The sequence below is a fragment of the Protopterus annectens genome, chromosome 4.part1 (genome assembly GCF_019279795.1).
Source record: "Protopterus annectens isolate FY-2018-M chromosome 4.part1, PAN1.0, whole genome shotgun sequence".
Classification (NCBI taxonomy): domain Eukaryota; kingdom Metazoa; phylum Chordata; order Ceratodontiformes; family Protopteridae; genus Protopterus; species Protopterus annectens.
In genome coordinates, this window is record NC_056734.1 from 892,418,368 (window position 1) to 892,443,192 (window position 24,825).

The 24,825-nt window shown below is 38.5% G+C and overlaps 1 protein-coding gene across 2 annotated transcripts in view; it reads right to left on the reverse strand.

Annotated features, from left to right (window-relative positions):
• The window catches only part of ALG3 (ALG3 alpha-1,3- mannosyltransferase), a 526,609-nt gene extending 502,950 nt beyond the window's left edge, over window positions 1–23,659 (reverse strand). Inside the window, exon 1 of one of the 2 annotated variants that reach the window (XM_044070631.1) lies at window positions 23,407–23,659. In XM_044070631.1, coding sequence (XP_043926566.1) covers window positions 23,407–23,614 — 208 coding nt within the window. In that variant the 5' untranslated portion in view covers window positions 23,615–23,659. Of the gene's footprint in view, window positions 1–22,963; window positions 22,989–23,406 lie in introns of those variants that run through there. The other variant, XM_044070632.1, reaches the window with a different exon arrangement.
• Window positions 23,660–24,825: the final 1,166 nt, after the last annotated feature.

Below are 24,825 nucleotides of genomic sequence, written 5' to 3' on the forward strand. Positions count from 1 at the left end.
CTTCTAAACGCTATCTGCTGTCGGATGCAGTTCATCTCAATAAAAATTCATTAACTGTGTAACAAGTATCTATTTCTACTTCTGACACTTCATTTTGGGGTTATCCTGTAAACCTAGTGCATGCATTTCATTAAAATTATGCTGTTTTGCTGCAACCTTTTCTATAAATTCAGACGGCCCTTGCTGACCCACCATTACTTCAAGCTGGACTCTCCTCTCACCCTGTCCACATATGGTCTATAAATGACCTGTACCAATTTTCCTCTCTTGGGATTCATCACACAGGTAGATGTTCCTTTTATTTGTTATAAAATGGTTTTCATTTGTCCTTGTACAGCCTGAAAATGATCAGTGTGGTTACCCAAGGGTAGCAAATCTATATACACAGCTCAAAAAAGCAAACAAACAAAACAAAAGAAATCACAAAGGGACTGGTAAAGAGAAATGAGTGCACCAAATACATTTTCAAGAAAAAAAGTGTCTGCACTGCAAGGTAAAACCTTGTCTTAGGCAGCCTCAGTTCCTGCAAACGAATTATTTTATCATCATCATCAAAGAATTTCTCCCTAACTGAGAGAACCTAAAACTCTGGGATACAGTCTAAAACAGTACAAAGTATTTGGGATGGGGATAAAACAAGACAAGGACCTACAGAACAATGATCCCTCCCCTGAAAATAATAATCTCTAAAATTGAATTTGTCAACATTACTTCATCTTCACAACATGAGTAACATCTCTGCAGGTAGCTTGGGAAAAAAAATTCATTTTTGCGCTTTAGTTTCTAACAATGTATAAAAAAATAAATACCAATCCAAAAATAAAGTCAAAGTAAAACAAGAAGATAGTTTATTTACCCATAGAGACCCAAGACCCAAATTGGAAACAGAGATCAATATTCTGAGTACATAGGACATGCAATGAAATTTCTTACAACTCACAACGCTTAACCTTTAAAACAGATGCTGCTTAAATCAAAGCTCCAGTGCCTAAAGGCAGAAAATACCAATTAAATACACAACAGGGCTTCCTAATGTCACCTGTGCAGCCCAAATGGGAACATATACTGCAAATTAAAAGAATTACTTACTTTCTTCTCTTTCACACAGGGCATGATATACTTAGGCAGGCTTCAATTCAAGGGTATACAATCCACACTCTAACCTGTACTCATCAATATCATGTCCTAAGCAGCGATAAGAAGCAAAGCTGCTATTAAAAAAGGAGATGTATGACTCACAAGCCACAAAAAATAAATAGATGAATAAACAAATTTAGGAACAGACACTCACACATAAAAACCAACCTGGAGATTTCAGTACTTCAGATAAACCTAAGGTTCAGGAACATGCACTTTAATAAGGGGATAATACAGATCAGTCTGATAATGGCAGTTAGTCAAAATTTCATCATTAATGGACAGCATTAAAAAAGGAAGAAAAATAAAAACAAAACATTCACTCACATCAGTGTCACAAACATCTGGGCAGTTTAAACAACCGTGCTGCTTTTATTAAAACTCAGCAGTTCCCTCTTGCTATCACTGCTGCCAAATCAGAACCACAGTATACCATGTTGCTTACTAAACTGCTAGTTACAGTACTGAACATTGTGCATAAAGCACATGAAACAAATGTAGTACTGCTCCTTCAAGTACATTACATCGCCTCGATGGCAAAATGACACAATACGACTACATAATCTGCCCTTTAAGCTATTCAACTTCAAGCCTCCTCTTCTTTAGTTGTCTACCTTCTCATCTCTTCTATAACTAGCTCATACTCTCTTCAATGGCTCTGTGGATTCCCCCTCCAACACACATTTTGGAAATCTAAGCCCTGGGTACACAACCCTCTCCATGAGGAGCTGCTTCTGTAGATTCAGGAAGCTGTTGGTCCCTATGATATCCTGTTTAAAACTTCCTGATATTAACTTGTGCATTCATATCATGTATCCCACTTCATTTCAGCTTCATCTCAGACAGCATTTCTGTGGCTCTGCAATATTTCAGAAGCATGATGCCCCTTTCTTGTATGGCCTTCAGAACTACATGTATTACTGAAGGTATGGTCAAACGGATTATCTTTTTGATGCTACAGTCAATGCCCCCCCCCAAAACACGCCCTAGTATTTCTTTTTATTTTTCTGCAGGTGCAACCACTATCCTGGTAAACCACTGCAGGTGAGATTCATACTCATAGATCATCTTCCTGGTTTGCCAAACTGCTGTAGGCCAGGTGCAATGTTATGCATCTGTCTGCACTTGTTCTTAATTGCCATCTTTCAGTACATCTGGTCAACCTTTCCAAATTCTTAAGCAGACTCTTCCCCACTGCCATCCTCCACTGCTGTACCCAACTTTGCAAAGAGAATGTCCCTGTTATCAGTTTCCTCACATGTCTGAAATGAGTACACGGAAGAGTACAGGGCCCAAAACCCCTGGAGTACTCCAGTAGTCACTTTCATTATTTCTGACATTCTCCTCCTCATCACAACTATCAATAACTTATTTAACCATGCAGCAAGTCAATTACTTAAGCATATACCTAACATTCTTCTACTCATCACAATCCTCTATATCCTACAACTTAACCATGCAACAGCACAATTTCTTGTTCTTTATTATAGCAACAACCTCCTGCTGACACACACACACACACACACACACACACACACACACACACACACACACACACACACACACACACACACACACACACACACCTTTCCAATCAGCCCCCAGTGTCAGGCCTTGCTGATGTACAGGTAAAGCATATCTACAGGTACCCGTTAACAAGTTCCTCCTAGTCCTGTCATAAATCTGAAGCATATTTGTATTACACCTCCTTCTAGCTATGACATTTTGTTGGTTGTTGTCCTGGAGATTGTTGTCCTCAAAGAAGGCACCAGTATTCCCTCAAGTTTCTCTCAAAAACTTTCCCTGCCACTGTTGTTCAGTCAATAGGCCAGAATTTTCCCAAATATTCCTGCTTTCTGAAAAAAAGTACCACACTTGCCATTTTCCAGTTCTCAGGCATTTCTACAGCAGACATTGTGATTTACATAAATCTACAGTCAGGAACCACTAATATCTTGGTCAGATTCATAAGGACCATGGGTGCAGCCAATCCCAGGGTATTATCTTCCCTTGGAAAACAATGTATTCTCAAAATTCCTCATGCCTGGTGTCTGTGCACTGCTCTCCCCCCAATGTGTCCTACCTTCCAAATAAAACAGCTACCTCTTTGTGCTTTCCTTTGTAAGAATGAAGCAAAATATTCACTCAATACCTCTTTTTCTTCTCCAGTCTTGCTGATGTACAGGTAAAGCATATCTACAGGTACCCGTTAACAAGTTCCTCCTAGTCCTGTCATAAATCTGAAGCATATTTGTATTACACCTCCTTCTAGCTATGACATTTTGTTGGTTGTTGTCCTGGAGATTGTTGTCCTCAAAGAAGGCACCAGTATTCCCTCAAGTTTCTCTCAAAAACTTTCCCTGCCACTGTTGTTCAGTCAATAGGCCAGAATTTTCCCAAATATTCCTGCTTTCTGAAAAAAAGTACCACACTTGCCATTTTCCAGTTCTCAGGCATTTCTACAGCAGACATTGTGATTTACATAAATCTACAGTCAGGAACCACTAATATCTTGGTCAGATTCATAAGGACCATGGGTGCAGCCAATCCCAGGGTATTATCTTCCCTTGAAAAACAATGTATTCTCAAAATTCCTCATGCCTGGTGTCTGTGCACTGCTCTCCCCCCAATGTGTCCTACCTTCCAAATAAAACAGCTACCTCTTTGTACTTTCCTTTGTAAGAATGAAGCAAAATATTCACTCAGTACCTCTTTTTCTTCTCCAGTCTTCTGAAGAAGCTTTTGTTTATTTCTCCTGACCCCTTTCTGCAAGTCTTTTCATTTGTGTTTTGCTGCCGTTGCCTATGCTGGCTTTCTGCTTGCCTCCTTGTAGTATATCCCCCAACCTCCTAATCCATTGTGTTTACCCTCCTAATCCATCCCGGTCACCTGTTGTATGCTCTGTTTCTTGCCCTAATTACTATCCTCCCAGTCATGATGCATGTGATTGGTTACCCAGTCATCCTCACAGACTGTGTAAATAACATCAAGATAACCAGCATTTGAAGAAAAACAGCAACTTTAATGGCATACAAAATAGCAGTACAGCAAAAAACATGTTAACACCTTCATCTCTCATTACAACACAAACAACTTGCAAACAGACTGTATGCATTACTGGCACAGTTTCTTAAAGTTACAGTAACATTTCCCATATCCATGATATATACAAGCATGGAAAAGCATACATTTTTCATCAGTACATCTCTACAACACTAACACTGCAAGATAAAATTCTAGTGTACTACTAACACACATTTACTATTCTTGAGTGCTACTGACTGTCAGAGTACTCTAAAAACTTTTCACAAATTCTAGCAGCATCTGAAGTGGACACTACTTGTGCAACAAATGTAATCATTTATCCAAAGGAAAAAAGTAAATCAGCCACTTATCTGTCTACATTATTAGACTGCAGTCTCAATGTCTTATTGGACTATGAAGTTCATGACGTTTTTGAGTTTTTCAAACACAGCTGGAACTTGTGGAAGAAAAACAAACAAGCAATTAAAACAGTACTTTATCCATTGCTGATTTGCAACACTATCTGATTAAATGATCAAAGTATACAGACTCAACACAAATTATAGTTGTAGGACTTGCACCTTTATCTCAGATAGTGGGTTGTGGTACAGCTGTCAAGGACTTTAATTACCCTACTATTAAATGGGAATCCTATACAACACCTAACAAACAGGCACAGAGATTCCTGAATTATGTAAACACAAATTCCCTGGACTAGATTATCAATATACCAACCAGAGGTGCAACCCTGGAATATTCAAGAACTACTCAAAAGCTAACTTCTTGCTATTGAGTGATAACCTGGCAAAATTTCAAGCCCTTATAAACTTTGGGAACACTGCTGCCTATGCAGAATTGTTCATAGAAACCCTATACAAGTGTGTTAATAGCTGCATAGAGGCAGCTGTACCAATCAGGAAAAAATACAGAACTAACTCCAAAAACAAGCCACCCTGCTGGAATCACAAAAATCAATAGGCTGTATAACAGAAGGAAGGAAATTGTGGTAAAAATTAGCAGGTGCAGCACCCAGTAGGATAAAATCACTCTCAAACTAAACAAACAGCTCAGAGGACAAATAAAAGTGTAGCAAAGCCAAATCCAAGGTAAATTTGCCCTCCCAAACTAATGAAAACCACAAAGCATTCTTTAGCTATGTCTGCAAACTCAAAGGCAATACACAACTGTGTGCAGAACTCATTGTAAATGGAACCACTTACACTGGCACAGAAGATAGAGCAAGCTTACTGGCCAACATATTCAGCTCCAGATTTCCCCCCTTTTCCCCCTCAACCTTCCCTCAGGAAATACCAAATAGAACTCCTATAGCTATCACTAGGGAACAGGTCCTTAATGTTCTCTCCACAGCCAAGAACACTGCATCAATAGGCCCAAACAGTATCCCAGGATGCCTTCTAAATAGCATAAAACATGACCTAACAGGCCCTCTGGAATTGCTATTCAATTCTAGCCTCCAAATAGGCTTCATGCCTCATGAATGCAGAATAGCAATAGTCACACCTCTGCACAAAGGTGGACCATCTACAGACCCTGGAAACTGCAGACCCATCATTATTACTAGTCTTATATATAAAGCCATGGAAATGATCACTAATGATACAGTAAACCTCCAGACACTGGACCTAACCCAGTTTGGTTTTGCCAAGGGCAAGTCATGCCTACTGAACTTTGTGGACTTCTTTGAGAAGGTCAACAAAACAATGGATTAGAGCAAAATGGTTCACGCTGCCTACCTTGACCTGGCCAAGACATTTGACACAATACCCCACTCAAATACCCCACTCAGGCATTGTTGACAAACTCAAGGGTTTAGGCACAAACCCATAAGTCACCCAGCAGATAGCCAACTGGCTCACAAACAGGACCCAGGAAGTTAGAATTGGGGAGTCCACCTCTACAATGATGCCAGTCACAAGTGGGGTCCCTCAGGGATTGGTCTTTGGACTGCTCCTTTTTGGCATTTACTTCTCTGAAGTCAAGGCCAATGGCAATGGTCTCTGGCTGACTAGCTTTGCAGATGATTGCAAATTAGGAGCTGTCAATGAATCCCACAGTGAAACAAATGCTCTCCAGGAAGGGCAGACACAGACCAACAACTGGTGTCAGAGCCATGGACTAAAACTAAATGCCAATAAATGCATAATAGTATCCTTTGGAAAGTCATCCACCCCATGGTAACTATCACACTAACAACACACTCCTTAGAGTTGACCCAGTAAAAAGGGACACACACACACACAGACAGTAATCTAGCCTTTGGCCATAATGTGCCTACAGTACTGAGGAAATCGTTCTATGTTGTGCAACTTGTAAACAAAGGTATGGCATCTAGGTCAAAGGAAGTCATTGTTCCACTGTATTCGGCATACATCAGAACTATCTCTGAGTACAATGCCCCCTCTGGTATGTACCTAAAACAGGCATATCTGACAACTGGAATGTCCACAGAGGTTCCTCACTAAAAGAATACAGGGCATAAGTAAAATGTCCTATGCAGACTGCCTCAAGGCCTTATCCCTGTATTCAGTCTCCTGCAGGCTGCTGAGGGGAGAACTATGCCTGGCATACAAGGCTCTGTCAGACCCCACTCTGATGGACCTTCTGCATATCCACAAAACAAACAGTACCAGAATTACCAGTTCCAAAGTCTTAACCCTTGCCTGTGATATAAACATGACCTGCTGGAGATACAAGTATGTATCCCAGAGACTACCTTATCTATGGAACAGGGTCCCTATGCACGTGAAGCAGAGTTGTTGAGACTCCTATGAAATTGCATGCATATATCTACAGTTGCATCTAAGGCACACCAGTTGGCCTGGTTGAAGGACAGGTAGTGGTTGGTCAGAATGCTGTCTATCATAGAATCTCTTCCAAGAGATTTTGGCTGTGATCATTTCATGTAATTGATTCATATGGAACTGTTTTCAAGTTTGGATTCCAGCATTGGCATGTTAGTTCATATTTGTCTTCCATGCATTAGCTGCAAAGTGCTTATTCATGTGACACTGTTGGGAAGAGCTCTGTGAGGATCTGCCTGCTTTAACATAGTTTAATAGATTTGACTGCCTTCTTATTGATACCATTTTATGTAGGATACTGAGAACCTGTAGTATGAATTAAACCAGTCAAACTGATGTAATTCAGTGGACAAACTGTGCACCATTAAAAATCAGTACCAGTTCTGTTGGTATTCCATATCTTGTAAACATGGTCTTTATGACTAGTAAACAAATCGTGAAAAGGTTAGTCGGCACATGCAATATCTCAATAACTTGAGAGGAATAGTCTATGCCTACTGAGTAACACTTTTCTTCAAACTCACAGATGTCAGGAGCTATCTTTTGCCAAGGACTTGTGGTGAAGGAGTCAGTAGTAATGGCTATCTTCTTTGGGATGGTTTGTGGATAATGCAAAATTGGCAGGGACAAGCTTTGCAGTGTTTGTATATATATATATATATATATATATATATATATATATATATATATATATATATATATATATATATATATACACACACATACACATTTATATCTTAATTTTGTAATACCTTGTGAAGCCTTTCTGTCTTTTGTATCCAGTATCAATAAGCAACAGGGTGTAACACTTGTTCATCCATCTAGATTAATGAAATATGTAGGCTACAGTTATTGACATTAGCATTTACAACATTATAGACTGCAAGCACCGGAGCAGTCATTTAATCTCAAACCTTCACCAGTGCAAAAGGAATGTTATCATCTTCTCATGACTGGGGTACATCATTCTTTCACAAGTTTGACTGTGGACATAGCAATGAAGACAGATCTGGTATGCACTTGTCCTACAAATTTATCAAGCCTTAGTCCTGACATAACCCAGTTACAGAGGCTGGACTCTCTAGCTCTGTTACTGTTCTGCCCTTGCTTGCATCTTATCCAACTCCACTAGCACTTACACTGTGACTGAAACATTGATTCCCAGACTTTCTAAAGCAGCATTTGCCATCATTCAGTTTCAAACATGAATTGCTAATGGTCTGGAGTATAGAGCCTTAGTATATAGAATCATGAGTCTCTTTAACCGGGAAAACTCCATAACATCACCCATGACAATGGTACCATCACTACTACCACCACCACCCTTTCAACAGATTACTCGTTTCACTTAGAACAAAGCGTTAGTAATGCTTAGTTAGGAATAATACAACAAGTGGCGCAACACCATCTGTTAAATAAACGTTTATTTGCTTGTGGAATTAAAGCAGTTTGTGGAGTTACCAGCATTGCAGTAGTTTTTTGGTGGTGGATTCTTAACAGATTGTGTTGCGCCACTTGTTGTATTATTCCTACATCATTCCTACATCATTCCTTGAAGCCAGCATTACTAACGCTTTGTTCTAAGTGCAGTGTGGTGTTTTTTTCGTACTTCCCAGATTACTCATTTCACACTGAAATTTTTATGGTTCTGAAGTTATACTAAATGGCAGTCTCCAAAACAGACCCTTCCCATTAAGGTGGTCAGATTCTGACAGGCTTTACCAAGGGGTACTTGTCAAAACTCACATGAAGCATCTAAAGTGGAGAATACATTTGCATTAACCAGTTTATGAGGTATGTGTTCCAGTGTTAGTACAATTAGCCTTTTTTGCATGACTGCATCATTTAGCTTAATCACAAAGTAGAATGGAGCAGGCAAATGTTTACATGAACACACCAACATTTTATTGTAATCCAAGGTTAAAATTGTAGAATATCCAAATGTATAAGCTCTTTCGTCTCTTTTTTAAAATAAGTTGAAGAGACTTCATCAGATACAATTAGTTACCTTCATCAACATGAGCAACACTCAACTTCTCTTTCCTTGAAGCTCCCAAGCTAAGCTAAGGAGCTTCAAGGAAAGTGAAGTTTATTGTTGCTCATGGTGATGAAAGTAACTAATTGTATCTGATGAAGTCTCTTCAACTTATTTTAAAAAGGAGATGAAAGCATTTATACATTTGGATATTCTACAATTTTAACCTTGGATTACAATAAAATTTTGGTGTGTTCATATAAACATTTGCCTGCTCCACTCTACTTTGTGATTGACTAGTGATTTCTGTTTGTTCATCATTTAGCTAAAGTCAACACATTCATATGTTGCTGTTGTTTTTAATGACTTGGGCCATTGGTACACACTATTTAGTCAGTTCAGTTACACTTTCAACCACACCAAGTGTTTGCATTCACTCAGGTTCTACCCCGACTTTGGATAGTACCAAGAATGACATTGTGTGTGGTCCACAGGATGGACTCTATCTCCGTTACTACCCTGATCTTGCTTGCATCTCATCCAATTACACTAGCACTTACACTATGACTGAAATACTGATTCCCAAACTTGCAAAAGCAGCATTTGCCTTTATTCAGTTTCACACATGAATTGTTAATGGTCTGGAACAGGGCCTCTAATATAGAGAGAATCAGGTGTCTCTTTAATCAGGAACAAACACCACTATATCATCCATGACAATGGCACCACCACCTTTACACCGCTTCAACAGATTACTCAATGCACATTTTTCTGGTTCTGAAGTTATACCAAATGGCAGCCTCCAAAACCCGACCCTTCCCATGAAGGTTGTCAGCCTTTCTCAAGGGGTATTTGTCAAAACCCACATGAAGCATCTAAAGTGGAGAATACGGTGTCATCAACCAGTTTACAAGGTATGTATTCCAGTGTTGGTAAGACTGCATCATTTACCTTTTTAGTCAACCGATTCATATGTTGCTGTTCTTTTTAATGACCTGGACCATTGGTACACATTATTCAGTCAGTTCAGTTACATGTTCAATCATACAAAGTGTTTGCATTTACTTATGTTCTGCCCCTACTTTGGACAGTATCAGGAATGGCATTATTCTGTGTCTAGTCAAGGCAAACGTAAACAGCATTTAGCTTTAACATCATCTTCACTGGCTCAGAGTTAAACAGACCAAATTTACAAAACAAATATACAGTAACTTAATTCCGGCAATCAGTCTGAATTTGCACACTGAGCAGATTTACATACAGACAATCCAGCACATAATTGTGTCCCTTCCCCTCAGACATGGCTAAAAACTAGCCAATGCTCCTCAGTTTGCCTGCAGGGCTGTATATTTCTGCTTCATGCAACTGCAGGAACTTTGAGATACTTTGAAATCATGTTCTGTCTATAGAAGTAACACCAGCCCCTGTACCCATCTTAAATCATGCTTGGCTTCCATTAATAGGAAGTTTTACTTGCCAGTTTAATTCACTATTTGGTACAGCAGTTACTTAACCCAGGAAAAATGTTTTCTGAATACTCTCTCTTTTTTTTCAGCATCTCCTTCCGTTTACAAACAGCAAAATGTCTCATTTTATTGTTTCTCTTACACTTACTGCTACGTGAAACGGTTCTGACAACATGAAAACATTTACACCTCATGCATTTTCCGACCTACTATTCTTTCTGCTTGTCATGCATACACTTATTTTGGCCAGTATCACATTCCTTGTCAAATTTGCCATTTCCTCTACATTTTACCTCACACACATGATTTACCATATTCTTGTTAATGTTTTTTCTCTTTACTAGTTCAGCCACTCAGGCAATTTGTATTGCTTTTTCTGAAGTTAAAACTCATCTGGAATTAAATTACAGTTGCAGTTTAACTGTATTAAAGTCAAAATGTAATTTTTGAAACTTGTCAGGTTCAGCTAGCCTAATCAGAATTATGTCCCCTCTAAATCTTTGGCTGAAAATTGTGGATCTCATAAAACTAGTTCATTACAAAAGCTTCAAAACTTTCCCCATTAATATAAAACAAAAAAACAAAGCCTGGAATTTCGGAAAATAAAAACCTTTAAAGTAGGACAAACGATCCATTATAAAGTTAATACGGTATACCAGAACTTCATCAGAAATTCATTGTCATAAGCATACAAAGTGTTTACCTGGATATTTCTTAATCTTTATCTAACTTGGCTAAAGTTCTAAAACATTCAAATCTATGCCCCATGCTGAAGAGGCAAATAGCTTAACAAAGTCAAGTATTCCTTAACCATATTCAATGAAAATTTGTTATTTGGGCTGAATGGATTATATTTAGGTTCATGGGTGAATACTAGGCTAATTGCCCTAAAGGGCCATTTAAAGCCTAGCCAATATCCTGAGGTCATGATCAAACCCTGTACCTTGTGTTTAAGAGGTGAAGACCTTAGCCATTATGCTAAAGACATCCCAAAGCTTTAGTAAAACTACCACCATTTTTAAAGACAAAACAACTAAGTCTTGGTAAAAATATCTTTGAGCTTGGGACATTGATTTTCTTGTTTGAAATGGGATTTTTGGCATTTCCTTCCAAAATATATCGTGGCTCTGACACTAGATTATGATACAAACCTTTAATAATCTATTAATCTCCAATGGCAATGTCAGTAGCATGAAGAACCACCATCATCTGAAGTAAAACAGCAATTTTAATGGCATACAAAAACGGAAGCACAGCAAGGTGGATGTTAAAATTCATCTCTCTTCACAAGCACACTAACAACTGGCAACTAGACTCTACACATGCAATACTCAGTATCTTAATGTTACAGTACTATTTTATACATCCACTAATTATACAAGCATGACACAGCATACACATTTTATCAAAGTATTCACCTTCCTATACAGACACACTGACCTTCGCCACTCCCACAGTCCCTTGTCCATAATGTGTTAACTCCTTCTATTTTTCACAGTGCTACAGCTCATCACTGGCCCTCTCAACCAGTTTACCATAATCTTCTCCTGCAATACCCCACCCCATCATCATTACCTTTGTGTTCTTACCATTCACACCCATGCTAACCAGCACAGTGTATTGATCACTGTTTACAATGGCACCTTCACTTTGTCATCCCTGACCCTTTTCACTTTGGTTAGGACCACATCCAGAATTCTATTCTTTACTGGTATGGCCCACACCAAATGCCTGAGGCCATTATGGTCGAACACTTCCATCAACTCCCATTCCCTCCTCTACCCTAGAGCTTGAAACCTCCCAGTCTGCTCCTGAAAGAGTTAAATCTCCCATCTCCATCACCTTCTTACCTCCTATCCTACTCCTTAATTGTTAATACAGTCTCCCATCCATGTACACTGAAATGTCTGGGGCCAAAATACAGCTGCAAATCACCAGCTCCGCCCACTTTCCTTAATTTACAGGTCATTTAACTTAGGTTTTGACCTTGTCCCATTGTTTACGTTCTTCTCCTTCTTCCATGACCTGACATTTGATGCTCTGCTTTATAAAGACTTAAAAGCAAATAATCCAACAAAAATGTCACAGGATACCCTCTCCTTGAAAAGAACCAGACACCAGGCAGTAAGGTTATAAGCACTTTCGTTCCCTTTATTCACATTTAATACAAACGGAACTTCATCAGATACAAAACCTTACACACTTCCCCCCATTTTTTATATACAATTCAATTGATTAATCACAATCAATTAACTTAAATGAATTAGTTAAGTGTGCTCTCAAGTTAAAAACATCAATATGTTCTTTAAAAATATATAGCTGTGTATAATACATGAATTCTCCTATAAAACATATATATAATAAACATTTCATCTATTAAGAAAATATATTTATAAATAACAATACATATATTAGATACTAACTTAATTGCTTCTATGTTCAACCACTTAAACCATTTTTATCTAATCTCATCTGCCTTTAAATGAAGCAAGCTCTTTCCAGGAAAAATTGTGGCATTCAACAAAACCTGCCAGTGTGTTTCCCTGTATTCTAAAGAAACAGGGGCAATTATCCCCCCCCCTTCTTGTCTACCTACCTTTTCCAGTACACAGAAGAGGAATTTTTTAAAATCCTTACAGTTTATGCTGTGTCTAAATAAGGCATTTGTTTTGTCTTGTCTCAATTGCATAAATGTGTTGGTAAATTCGCTTTTTTAACTTGTTTTCCATTTTTCCTATATAATATGCACAGCATGACTGGCACAAGGCCACATAGACAACTCCTTTTGTATTACAATTATAATTCCCTGTCATTGGAATTATTCTATTGTGACCCTCTATCACTATATTCCTGCATTCATAGATGTACCTACATTCCCTGCAGCCATTGCATTTCCTCACATTACCTAATGGAATCCCATCTTTGTCTTTCTTCCTTTCAAATAAGTTCTTAATGTTTGGTCCTCTTCTGAAAACTATTTTTGGTTTATTACCCAGTTTTTCAGTTAATCCATATGCCCCAAAAATACAATTCCAGTTCTTTTCCACCATTTTACAGACCTCTACACTATCCTCATTATATGTTAGCACACAGCAAGTAGTTACCTCTTCTGTCTTCTTAACATTCAACAAACTCTCAGGTTTTTTCAATAATGGGGAATAAAAATCTTCTCTCCTGCTTGTTGCATAACTCTCCTGTCCCTCTAGGACACTAGTTGGGGAACCCCTTATTGCCAGCATAGTCTTTAACTCTACCATTTGATCTTTAAACCTGTTGTCATCTGTCGTTAGTCTTGATATTCTGATCATTTGGCCCTTTACCAAATTTCTTTTTTGCCAAAAGGGGTGGTCACTCTCAAAGTGCAGATAACTATTCGAGTGGGTGGGCTTCCTATATATACATGATTCATAACATCCATCCCTTCTATTTTTTGTATAGGTGAATGTCCAGATAATTAACTGCTTCTTTCTCAATTTTACTGGTAAAGCTCAAAAAAAGTCAGTAGTGGCATCGATATGAGGGTGGCCTAATGGTTAAGGTGTTTGCCTTACAAACACAAGGTACAGGGTTTGAGTCTCACAAGTGATAATTGGCTAGGCTTAAAATGGCTCGCAAGGGCAGTTAGTCTAGTACTAATCTATGAACCTATGAATCTATATAGTTCAAAAAAACATCTGTCTCATCAAGCCCCCCTTCCCATAATATTAGACTATTGTCCAAAAATATCTAAAGATATTTTTCCTAAACATTGAATTTAACACAAAGTTGGTTTCCCAATACCAAAGAACGATATTAGCAAATATTGGGGCTACTGCTGCACCCATTCCTACACCTCGGCTTTGCTTGAAATATTCCCCCCGAAACCACACAAAATTATTTTTCAGAAGCAATTCCATGACGGTAGCTAAGACATACACCATATCCCTTGAAATTCTAGTTCCTTCCCTTAGTACTTCCTGAAAATATTCCATTCCTTTTTCATGTGGAATACAAAGAAAAAGGTCCTTAATATCAATAATCAAGAAGATAGCTTCTTCCTTGAACTCATTCTTTGCCATGCACTGTAATAAATGCCAAGAATCCTTCAAGACATGTTTTTTATCCTCAAAAAAAATCCTTTTAAATGAAAATCTAACATTTTTGCTATAGGTACTCCCACCTCCTGCCACTATGGGTCTCATCGGTGGATCCCCTAATGATTTATGAATTTTGGGGATCCCAAAGAAGGCTGGGGTTACAGGATTGTTCACCTTTAAGTATCTCACCTCATCTTCACTGAAAGTATATTCTTGGAAGAGTTCTTCCAAAATCATGTCTAATCTAGCATTAAAAATGTTAACCTCATTCAGTGATGCTGCACTAAAGTAGGAACTGTCATTCAAATATTTCATCATTCTGGTGGTGTAGTCATAATGTTCCATTACAACTACCCCTCCCCCCTTATCAGGCTTCATGATTCTTACTTCTTGGTTCCTCATTAACTCCGTTAATGCCTGTTGTTCGTCTTTTGTTAAATTTTGGTTAATCCGTCTAGTCTTATTCCCTATTAAATTCCTGTATTCGATTTCATTCAATCTTTCGAAAAGGGCCACTGGTGGTGGTGGTGGTAATGGCGGGGGGGGGGTTATAAGTACTTTTTCTTTTTAGGGTTACTCTAGTTGCATCACTCTCCTTCCCATTCTGAATTACCAACTTTAAATATATGGCCCTTGCAAACATTTTCAAATTTAAAATGGTATTAACCATATAATTCTGTTTCTTAGGGATAAAACTAAACCCTTTTACAAATAGTTCTGCATGGGTGTTTAATATGATTTCACTGTAGTTATAAATTTAAAAAAGTTTAAAAAGTTGTATATAAAAAAAAGCGGTGGGAAGTGTTTAAGGTTTTGTATCTGATAAAGTTCCATTTGTATTGAGTGTGAATAAAGGTAACGAAAGCGCTTATAACCTTACCCTGCCTGGTGTCTGGTTCTTTTCAAGGAGAAGGTATCCTGTGACATTTCTGTTGGATTATTTGCCTTTATAAAGACTGTTGTTATACCTGTATCCTTTGTCATACCTGAACAACCTATACCCAAACACCTCCATGTGCCACTCCCTCTTGTAACTTACCTGGCTTTCTGTGATTCTAGCACTGTTCTGGAGTAACACACCAAACACAGATGACACTATAAATTAGGATTTGTACAGACATGGACATATATGGACATACAAATGCTGCCTAATAGCATGATTTAGGATGGGGAGCTGGACTGCATCACTGCCTTGGATCCACCCAGGGGATTCAAAACACACTACGAAATACCACTGGTCCATATTGTAGGTTCAATTAAATTACTTGGCATCTGTTGTACTCAAATAATAACACAATTTACATGTCTTTAATTATTATCCAGTCACTGCAGGGGAAACCTTTTTATGCTGTTTGAAAAACAGAAGTGGTGAAACCTGAAAGGAAACTACTGGGTACACAGTGATGGAAAACAGCCAGACCCTAGCTCTCAACTATGTTAGTAGAGTAAATCACACATCGTTGCATGTTATTTCCTCCACAAGATATTCCAACAAACAACTGACACAGCTCACTGGGCCATGCTCATGAGCACATGAAGTGAAAGAAAGAATCAGGCAGAGGGGGAAAGCAGTCTAGGGTGAAAAAGATTTTGTATATGGAGACCTTGATTCTTCTGAGAATACCCAGTGGGATCACAATCAATTTAATAGACAGCAGAAAAGAGAAATAAATGCCATTTACCTAGGCACAGTTTTACCTAAAGGATTGTACCCATAAAAGTATGACCTAAACAGAATTGCAAAAGCAAAGAAAAACTACATTTAAGACTATGTACTAATATAACATTTATGGAAATGGTGTTCCTGTGACATCAGCTAATAGCACAGAATTAGTGTAAACATAAGTGATATCAATGCTGTCAGGGGCCATATACCTGTTTTCTGGTTGTTTTTTTGTTTTTACTGATTAAGAGACTACAGAGTGAATCTTATGTCATCTATTACTGGATAAGTACTTTGCATTCCAAAATTACATTTTTTAAAGTCAAATATAAGTACTATTGTTATTACTATGCATTATTTGTTAACTTTTTTAGATGCTAAATCATTTTAAAGTGCTGTATTTTTTACCACTGCATTTAAACTATATTTTTCTGCATTCCCGCCTTCATGTATATTACTGAATTTGAACATTTCCTGCACTTCAGGCAGCTTTATAGTTTAAGTTGATTATTTCTTGAACCAACAGTCCATTTTGTGATGCAGGAGTCTGTAAGTGCCTTTCTCAGGTACCACTGGAGGGGAGCCTGATTGAATTATGTGCTGTAAATTCCTTATGAAACCATAGATTGTGTTAATGTGTGATGGCCAGGGACAATTTTACTTGTTTACTGTTTCTTTTGAGCCTCTATAAATGCATTGCACTTGTGTAAAGCTTGGCTCCATGCAGCACATTTTAAAAAAAGTGTCCTGTATAGATGCAGGCACCTTGAAATTACATTTCCCTATAAAACCACCCTTCAGACTTCCTAGTTACCTGGTTGTGCAAAAAGCAACTAATATGCACATGGACAAGCACTATCCCATGTGTTTTGGAGTAGATACTCCCATTACCACTCTATACTCCTGCAACAACCTACTGATTATCTAAAGGGGGCCAGTAACCAAGGTCATGAACTTTACTTCCATCTCCATAGCAAACTTGGTGGATAGGAATGCAGTGAGGAAATATAATGATCGAGGGGGACCTGCATGTTTGGGTCATGGGATAGTTAAAGTCACCCATGAATTGGTACTGGGTTGAATAGTGAGTGCCTCTAGTAAGTTTAAGTGTGAACTGTGGGTTTCCTGGGTCATAAAGGGTAGCCTAATATAGCAATTGCCTTGTGTTTACTGACAACCAACTTATTCTTAAACAAAAGGATAAGGTATGCAAGACACGTACTTACACAATTTCAATGGAAACAATGATCTCACATACAAGCACTCATAATACCAACCAGGTCGCCAGAAATGCAGATACTACACCCACCACACACACACACACACACACACTGTATGGATCAGAGGACACACAGATCCATATATACTGGCACACTTAAATGTAACCTTCCTAAACCTCAAAGACCTCGCAGACATTGGAAATACAACAAACATCTTCAGCAACCCCAAAAGCAAATCTAAGAAAACCCCTAAAGACCTCCCATACACTTTAGCTATGACAAACATCATTAGAAACCCCAAAAGCACTCCAGCAAAACATCACCCATCAGAACATAAACAGCCACTCCTCACAGAGCTTCAACTCCAAAGACAAGCCACCACATAGCTCAATATTTTTTGTCATAGGAGACTCCTTTGTGAGACATATGGATGTCTCATTCACCAGGCTGAGTAAGTAGAAAGTCATGGTCGATTGTCTATCATGGGCCAGGATCGGTTAGTTCACGCAAGTTTTCAGGTCACTGGTCCTCAAGTACTAGTATGGCTCAGTCATAGTCCTTGTGGGTGCAACTGACTGGAGACATACCTCCCTGTATTATATGAAGAGAGACATTATGCAGCTCAAGGACCATGTGTCATTTTCTGGTATGAGCCTAGCATTGAGCAGCAGTCTACCGTCACCAAGGATGATGCGACAATATGAAGAGTAGATGATTGACTAATAATTGGCTTAGCTTCTGGTGTCATTCCAAGGGAGGTCAATATTTGTCAGCATAGCAGGATAAGGTCGACAGATCATGTTACTTTGCCAGGGATGGTCTACACCTGTCATCTCTAGGCTTTTGAATATTGTTAAAATGCCAAGCTGACAAACCTTCCGACATTACAAAATCAACCCAAGGAAATTTAAATGTGTTACTGCTCAATGCCAGAAACCTAAATAAGAAACACCATTCCCTCCAAGTTCTCTTCACAATGACGAATGTACATATCTATGCAGTTACCAAGACACGGTTTAAAGCCACTGACAGCACCCTGGCAGTGCAGAGCTACAATTCCTTGTACACCTTTAGGTCAGCTACTGCACAGGCAGGAAGTGGAGGTGTCTCAATCTACATCAGTGACAAAACTTACTTCAAGGCTGGTCAAACTGAACAATGCATATGACCATCCCCATATCCAAATTACCAAAAATCACAGTCCCATACCATATCCTTGCAAGCTATAGTCTACCCTCTATGGCCCAGGAAACCCAGAAGTTCACAGTTAAACGTACTGGAGACGCACTCTATTCAAACCACTACCAATTCATGGGTGACTTTAACTATCCCATGACTCAAAACATGGAGGCCCATAGATTCCTTGACTTTATAAACACAAACACCACAGACAAAATAGTCCATAAACCTACTAGGGGAGCAAATATACTAGACCTAATATTCGCAAACATGGGAGAATGCTACAACCCCCCCCCCCCCCCAGTATAATGTCCTCTCTGGTAAAGTGAGACCATAAAGCGGTCTACTTTGAAAAAAATCAGACTGGACCCCAGCTAACCCCATAACATTTAAGACCTGCTGTAAGGCAAACTTCCTATCAAGTGATAACCTGGTAAAATTTCAAGCCTTCCCAAGCCAGACAAACACTGATGCCTATGTGGAATTGTTGACAGGAACCCTGTACAATCATATTAACAGATGTACAGAGGCAGCTATGGCTACCAGAAACAAGTTCAGAACAAACTTAAAAAACAAATCACCCTGATGTAATCCAAACATCAACAGGTTGTAAAACAAAGGGAAGAAAGTCAAAGGAAAAATTAAGAAGCACAATACCTAGCAGGATAAAAACCCTCTAATCAATATAAACAAACACCTCAGAGGCCAAGTCAAGTCTACCAAAGCTAATCTGAAGGTAAAAATAGCCTTCTGGACCAAGTCAACCATAAGGTTTTCTTTAATTATGTCTGCAACCTCAACAGCAGTACATAACAGTGTGCAGAAATAATTGTACATAAGAGCCACTCACTCAGAGCTGGAAGATACAGCATATCTACGGGCAGACAAATTCAGCACTAATTTTACCCCCCCCTTCCACCCACCACACCCCAGGATATGCCATCAAACATGACCCCCTCCCCCAACTGTCACTATGAAGCAGGTCCAAAATGCAGTCTCCATGACCAAGAACACCATATTTTTGGGCGCTGACAATATCCCAAGACGCCTCCTAAAGAGCATGAAGCATGAACGAACAGGAACACTGGCATCACTACTTGATCACAGCCTCCAGACAGATGCCATGGGAATAGACATCTGAAATGGTCATTCATCTGCTCACGGGTGGGCCATCAACAGACTCTGACTAGTCTCATATGCAAAGCATTGGATACAACCCATTTTGGTTTTCTCAAGGGCAGATCATGCCTACCCAACCTGGTGGACTTCGAGAAAGTCACCAAGGCAATGGATGAGAACATAATGGTGCATACTGCCTACCCTGACCTAGCAAAGGCATTTGACGCAATATCTCACTCAGATATTGTAAACAAACTCAATAAATTATGCATAAACCCCTATGTTATCCACTGGATAGCCAGCTGGTTCTCAGATACAACATAGGGGAATCAACTTTCAGAAGGGCAGTCATTAGCAGAGTCCCTTGGGGCTCTGTGCTGGGTCCGCTCTTTTTTGGCATCTACTTCTTGGAAGTCAAGGCCAATATTAAGGGCCTCTGGTTGATGAAATTTACAGAGGACTTCTAGTTTACAGTCATCATAAAATTCCCCCCTCCCCATCACTAATATCCTCCAGGAAGGGCCAACACAGACAAATAACTGGTGCCAGAGCAATGGCTTAAAACTCTATGCAAAGAAAGGCATACTGGTGCCCCTTGGGAAGTTGGCTACTCAATAATAATACACCCTGAACAGCAAACACAGTAGTCAGGGATTTGGGGAGATATGTAGACAGTAACCTGGCTTTCGACTAACATGTGTCAGGAAATCACTCCATGTTGCTAAAATTATAAGCAAAGCAAGTGACAATTTTACTGTATTCTGCCCTCATCAGGCTCATCATTAAGTACAATGCCCCCATTCAGTATGTACCTGACCAGGCATATGCAGCAACTGGAACATTCACAGAGGTTCCTCACAAAAAGAATATAGAGTGTAGCAGCATGACCTATGTAATCACCTCAAAGCCCTATCCCTATATTTTTGCCTCCTACAGGCTGTTGAGTGGAGATCTATGCCTTACATACAAATCCATCTTTGTAACCCTCTCTGATGGACCGTCTGCATATCTGCAAAATGAATAGCATCAGAACTACCCAATCCAGGGACTTAAACCTTGCTTGCAATTTAAATAGGATATGGTTAGAGGCAGATCTGCGTATCAAAGAATACCCCTTCACTGGAACAGGCTTCCCATCCATGTGAAGCAAAGTTCTTCCGAAACCCTATTCAAGCATAACCTGGAACAGTGATGGAAAATCAGAAATTCACCCCTGCTATGGCAACTACATCTGTAATGGGCAGAAGCAGCCTGTAAGTGCTTGGCAATCCATGCTTTAGTTTACATATGTCAGTTAAAACAACTACATCTGTAATGCGCAGAAGCAGCCTGTAAGTGCTTGGCAATCCATGCATTAGTTTACATATGTCAGTTAAAATAACATCTAGGGCACCAAAATACATTGGATACACCTGGGATGCATATCTAGGCTTATAAAAAGCCCTTGTACTCATTAGCTTAGTGTACACCTATGAATGAGTTAAAGTACAGGTGTAAATGAACTACACATTTCTAAAGTGAAGATTTTTGCATGTGCTGGCTCAACACTATAGTGACAGATGCAATCAAGAGATACAAAGGTGTATATACATACACTTTCAGTACATCTGGCCTGACAGCAGTTATGTTGTTATAATCACAAATCAGGAGAGCAGTACAAATATAGATAGCTTCCACCCCACCCTCATATCAAGCAACTCATGACCTGATTACAGCTACACTAGTACAAACTTTACTCTTTCACCTCCTTAGAATTTACTAGGAAATTTCAAATTTGTGACTATAAAACTATAGGATATTCAAATTCACAGGCCATGTAGTGCCAGTAACCTTCCGGGTAAAATACTTGAGATGAATCTGAGAGAGGAATTCAAGGAATTTGTGGCTGAATTTAAAGCAGGAAGTTTTGCTATGATCAAACTGCTCTTATTCTAGTTCTGTAAACAGAAGAATAATCTTCTCACATCTTTCAAACACTCCATCACCAAAATGTGCAGAATTGGGAAATATGTAGAATACGACCACTAATTAATGACCAGATTTGAGAAAGAAGTGAGCTGTCCCATGAAATTAAAGTTCATTTAGCATTTGTGGACTCACTGCATAACAGTATAACAAATACAGGTCTCACAATGTTAACTCTTCTTCTTCCGATTCCATTAAGTGCCACAGATTTACTGGAAACAGAGATTTTACATTTAAAAGGACTGATGAATGTCAATGTGTAACAACTGAAAGGTGCAAACAGTGTTATGCTAAAAGTCACTGTCGGGAGGCTACACTACACAAAAATGTGTAACACAATGCAGAAAAAAGAAAAAAAAAGCCACAACTCCTCAAATACTGAAGCATGTTACTTTTCTAGTTATATTTTATTTATATGATAAGTGAACTTTTCAATCATGAACCCTTATAACCTAAGCCACAGAGAAAAAGTAAATGCAATCCATATGTACACTTTAGAGCAGTAAATTAACGAGCATGTTTTGGGGAGGAAGACACAGCATTAGTGGAAACCAACAGACATGGTGGAAAACATACTAACTCTATACATACACAGCGAACAGAGCACAGGACTGAACCATAAACCTAAAGGGTGGTGCAGAAATTTAATCTGAACCACCTAGTTTATCTCAAATTCTTTATCATTCTGTGAACTGTAGGCTTAAGCAGAGTTTACAAGGGTTACAACTACAAGTATGCTTAAACTTTGCACCATTATAATAATTCATTACAAATTCTACTTTTAAACAGTGACATAGATAGACATATGTTAATAGAAAAGAAAACATGAATGCACAGATATATTTTCTTAAATTCAGTAGAATATATTTTCAGAAAGGAATTATACCACCCATTTAATGCAGTAGTTTCACTTTTATAACAGAAATGTACTGAACAACAGTGGTTTGCACAACATTTTCTGTATCCCTCTCACTCAAAGACATGTTCTGCATCACAGGAAATGCCTTCCCTTAAAATAATGAACCGGATTATTCTTGATAAAGAGGATAGCCACTTCACCCCACCCCCACTAAAATCTGCTCTCTCATTTATATTGTTATGCTTTTATCTACGGTGGGGAGAAGAAGAGACAACACCACCAAGCTGAACAACTCCATGTCATTTGCTCTGTTATATGAAACTGTCACAGAACACTTTTTTTCCACTATACTGACTGCCTTAGATGTCAAGAAATAAAGCGTGGACAGACAGCTGAGCAAGGGTGAATGAAACTGTACTTCCAGAAATCTTCTAAAGACACAGAATTTAAAGACTCACAGCTCTGCAAGTATGTCAGTCAGTGTAGCAAAGATGATTATGGCTAAGAACTGCTGACAATTGCCATGACACAGTGCTGTCTCCGAGTCCTATCATATCAGGTAACTAGATGAATGCTTCCAGGTTATGCATAAAAAGAGGCATTTGTTCCTACAGGGTTTCATGTACTTAAATGAACAAACAGGCAGGCAAACAGCAGTTTGCCCATGAAACTGATGAACTATGAAAAATGTTATTATTTAATCTAAATTTATTTTCTCCACAAAACTATTTTTGTTGTAGAAAGATGCTTAATAACTACAAAAGACTGTTTCCTTTTTAAACTGTGCAGTTAATCACCCAGCTAAAAGACGTTTCATTTATCACTACAGACTGTTGAAATACACACCCACACTAAACATGTGACTATGAAAGTTGCAAGGAACACAGATCAAATTACTTACATGCTACTCGCTGAATAACCCAAACATTGACAGCCACCTCAGCAAGCCACAAGACTACTGCTATTAGAATGGTATACTGGGGACTGAAGAGAACCACGTACTTGTCCTGCCATACTTTCCTGAAAAAGCCCCTAAGCTGCCAGCAGACACCACTATGAGCAGACTTCTTCAGTGGTACTCCAGAAGAAACTGCTGCTAGAGGAGCCATTTTTACAGTACAGCCCCCTTTCTGTCTAATACACTCAGCACTGACCTTTCACACTGTACTACAGCAGCACCAGTCCCTAAAAGGAAAAGGAAACATGTACTTCCTACACATTGTTCCCATGTATTATTATGTATTCAAAGAGGCTAATGTAATGTGAATGGGAAAACAGGAATATTTTTAATATTTAAAGGTGCGGCAGTTTTAGAAATATGCATTTTTTCCTTCTTTTTCTTTTTTTCTGTGGAACATGTAATTTCACGCAGACATTCTTTGCAAATAAAAATAATGTACCAGGAGGCATCTGTTTTTTAATAGCTGATGTTCACAGATACCTGTTAAGTAAAATGCCTATGAAATATTGTATTTTTATTTATTTTTATTTTATTTAAAATAAATATTTTATTTAAAATAATATATATATATATATATATATATATATATATATATATATATTTTTTTTTTTTTTAATAGCTGATGCTCACAGATGCCTGTTAAGTAAAATGCCTATGAAATATTGTAGTATCATTGCAGAGCTGTTGGACAGGTACCCTTTTGTTTGATTAATCTGAATATATTCAGTCTAATTTAGGTTAACCATCATTAAAAACTATTACTATCAGATGGAAAACAAATGCTAGAGTGCTAGGTATCTTAGAAGGTATACTGAAATACTGGGTGAATTGCAGGGGACAGATTAGTGATCTCTCATTAACTGCTCAGTTCTTGGTGATGCAGAGGAGCAGTGCCAGTACAGTGTAAAGTTTCCTATTTTCTGGTTTAGTAGGTTCTAGCCTTGTGTGTGATAACTGTCTGACTAACGTTAGTCAATATTTACTTTTCTTTAGACTCTTGAGATTTGATCTTTACTTAGAGTTTTGACATAGTCCTTTCTGCATCTTCATAGAACAAATAGTTTGACAAGCTCCAAATCAAAATTCCCAAATTTCCTAATCAGCTGTTACAATAGGTGTTTTCCCAATCCCTTCAATGTTTTTGAAATAGATTATCTTTGTACATCAAGCAAAATACTCAAGTGACTACCTTCCAGACTTAATGACTGATATTAGTGTCATATGTCTTGTGTATTCAAATGAGATACTGAGGCTGGGTATGCATTAAAGTAATTTATTATACATACACACATCAGGAGCTGTAACTTGTACATATACCTCATACTTCATATGCTCACTGACTGGCTTGTTACTTGTAAC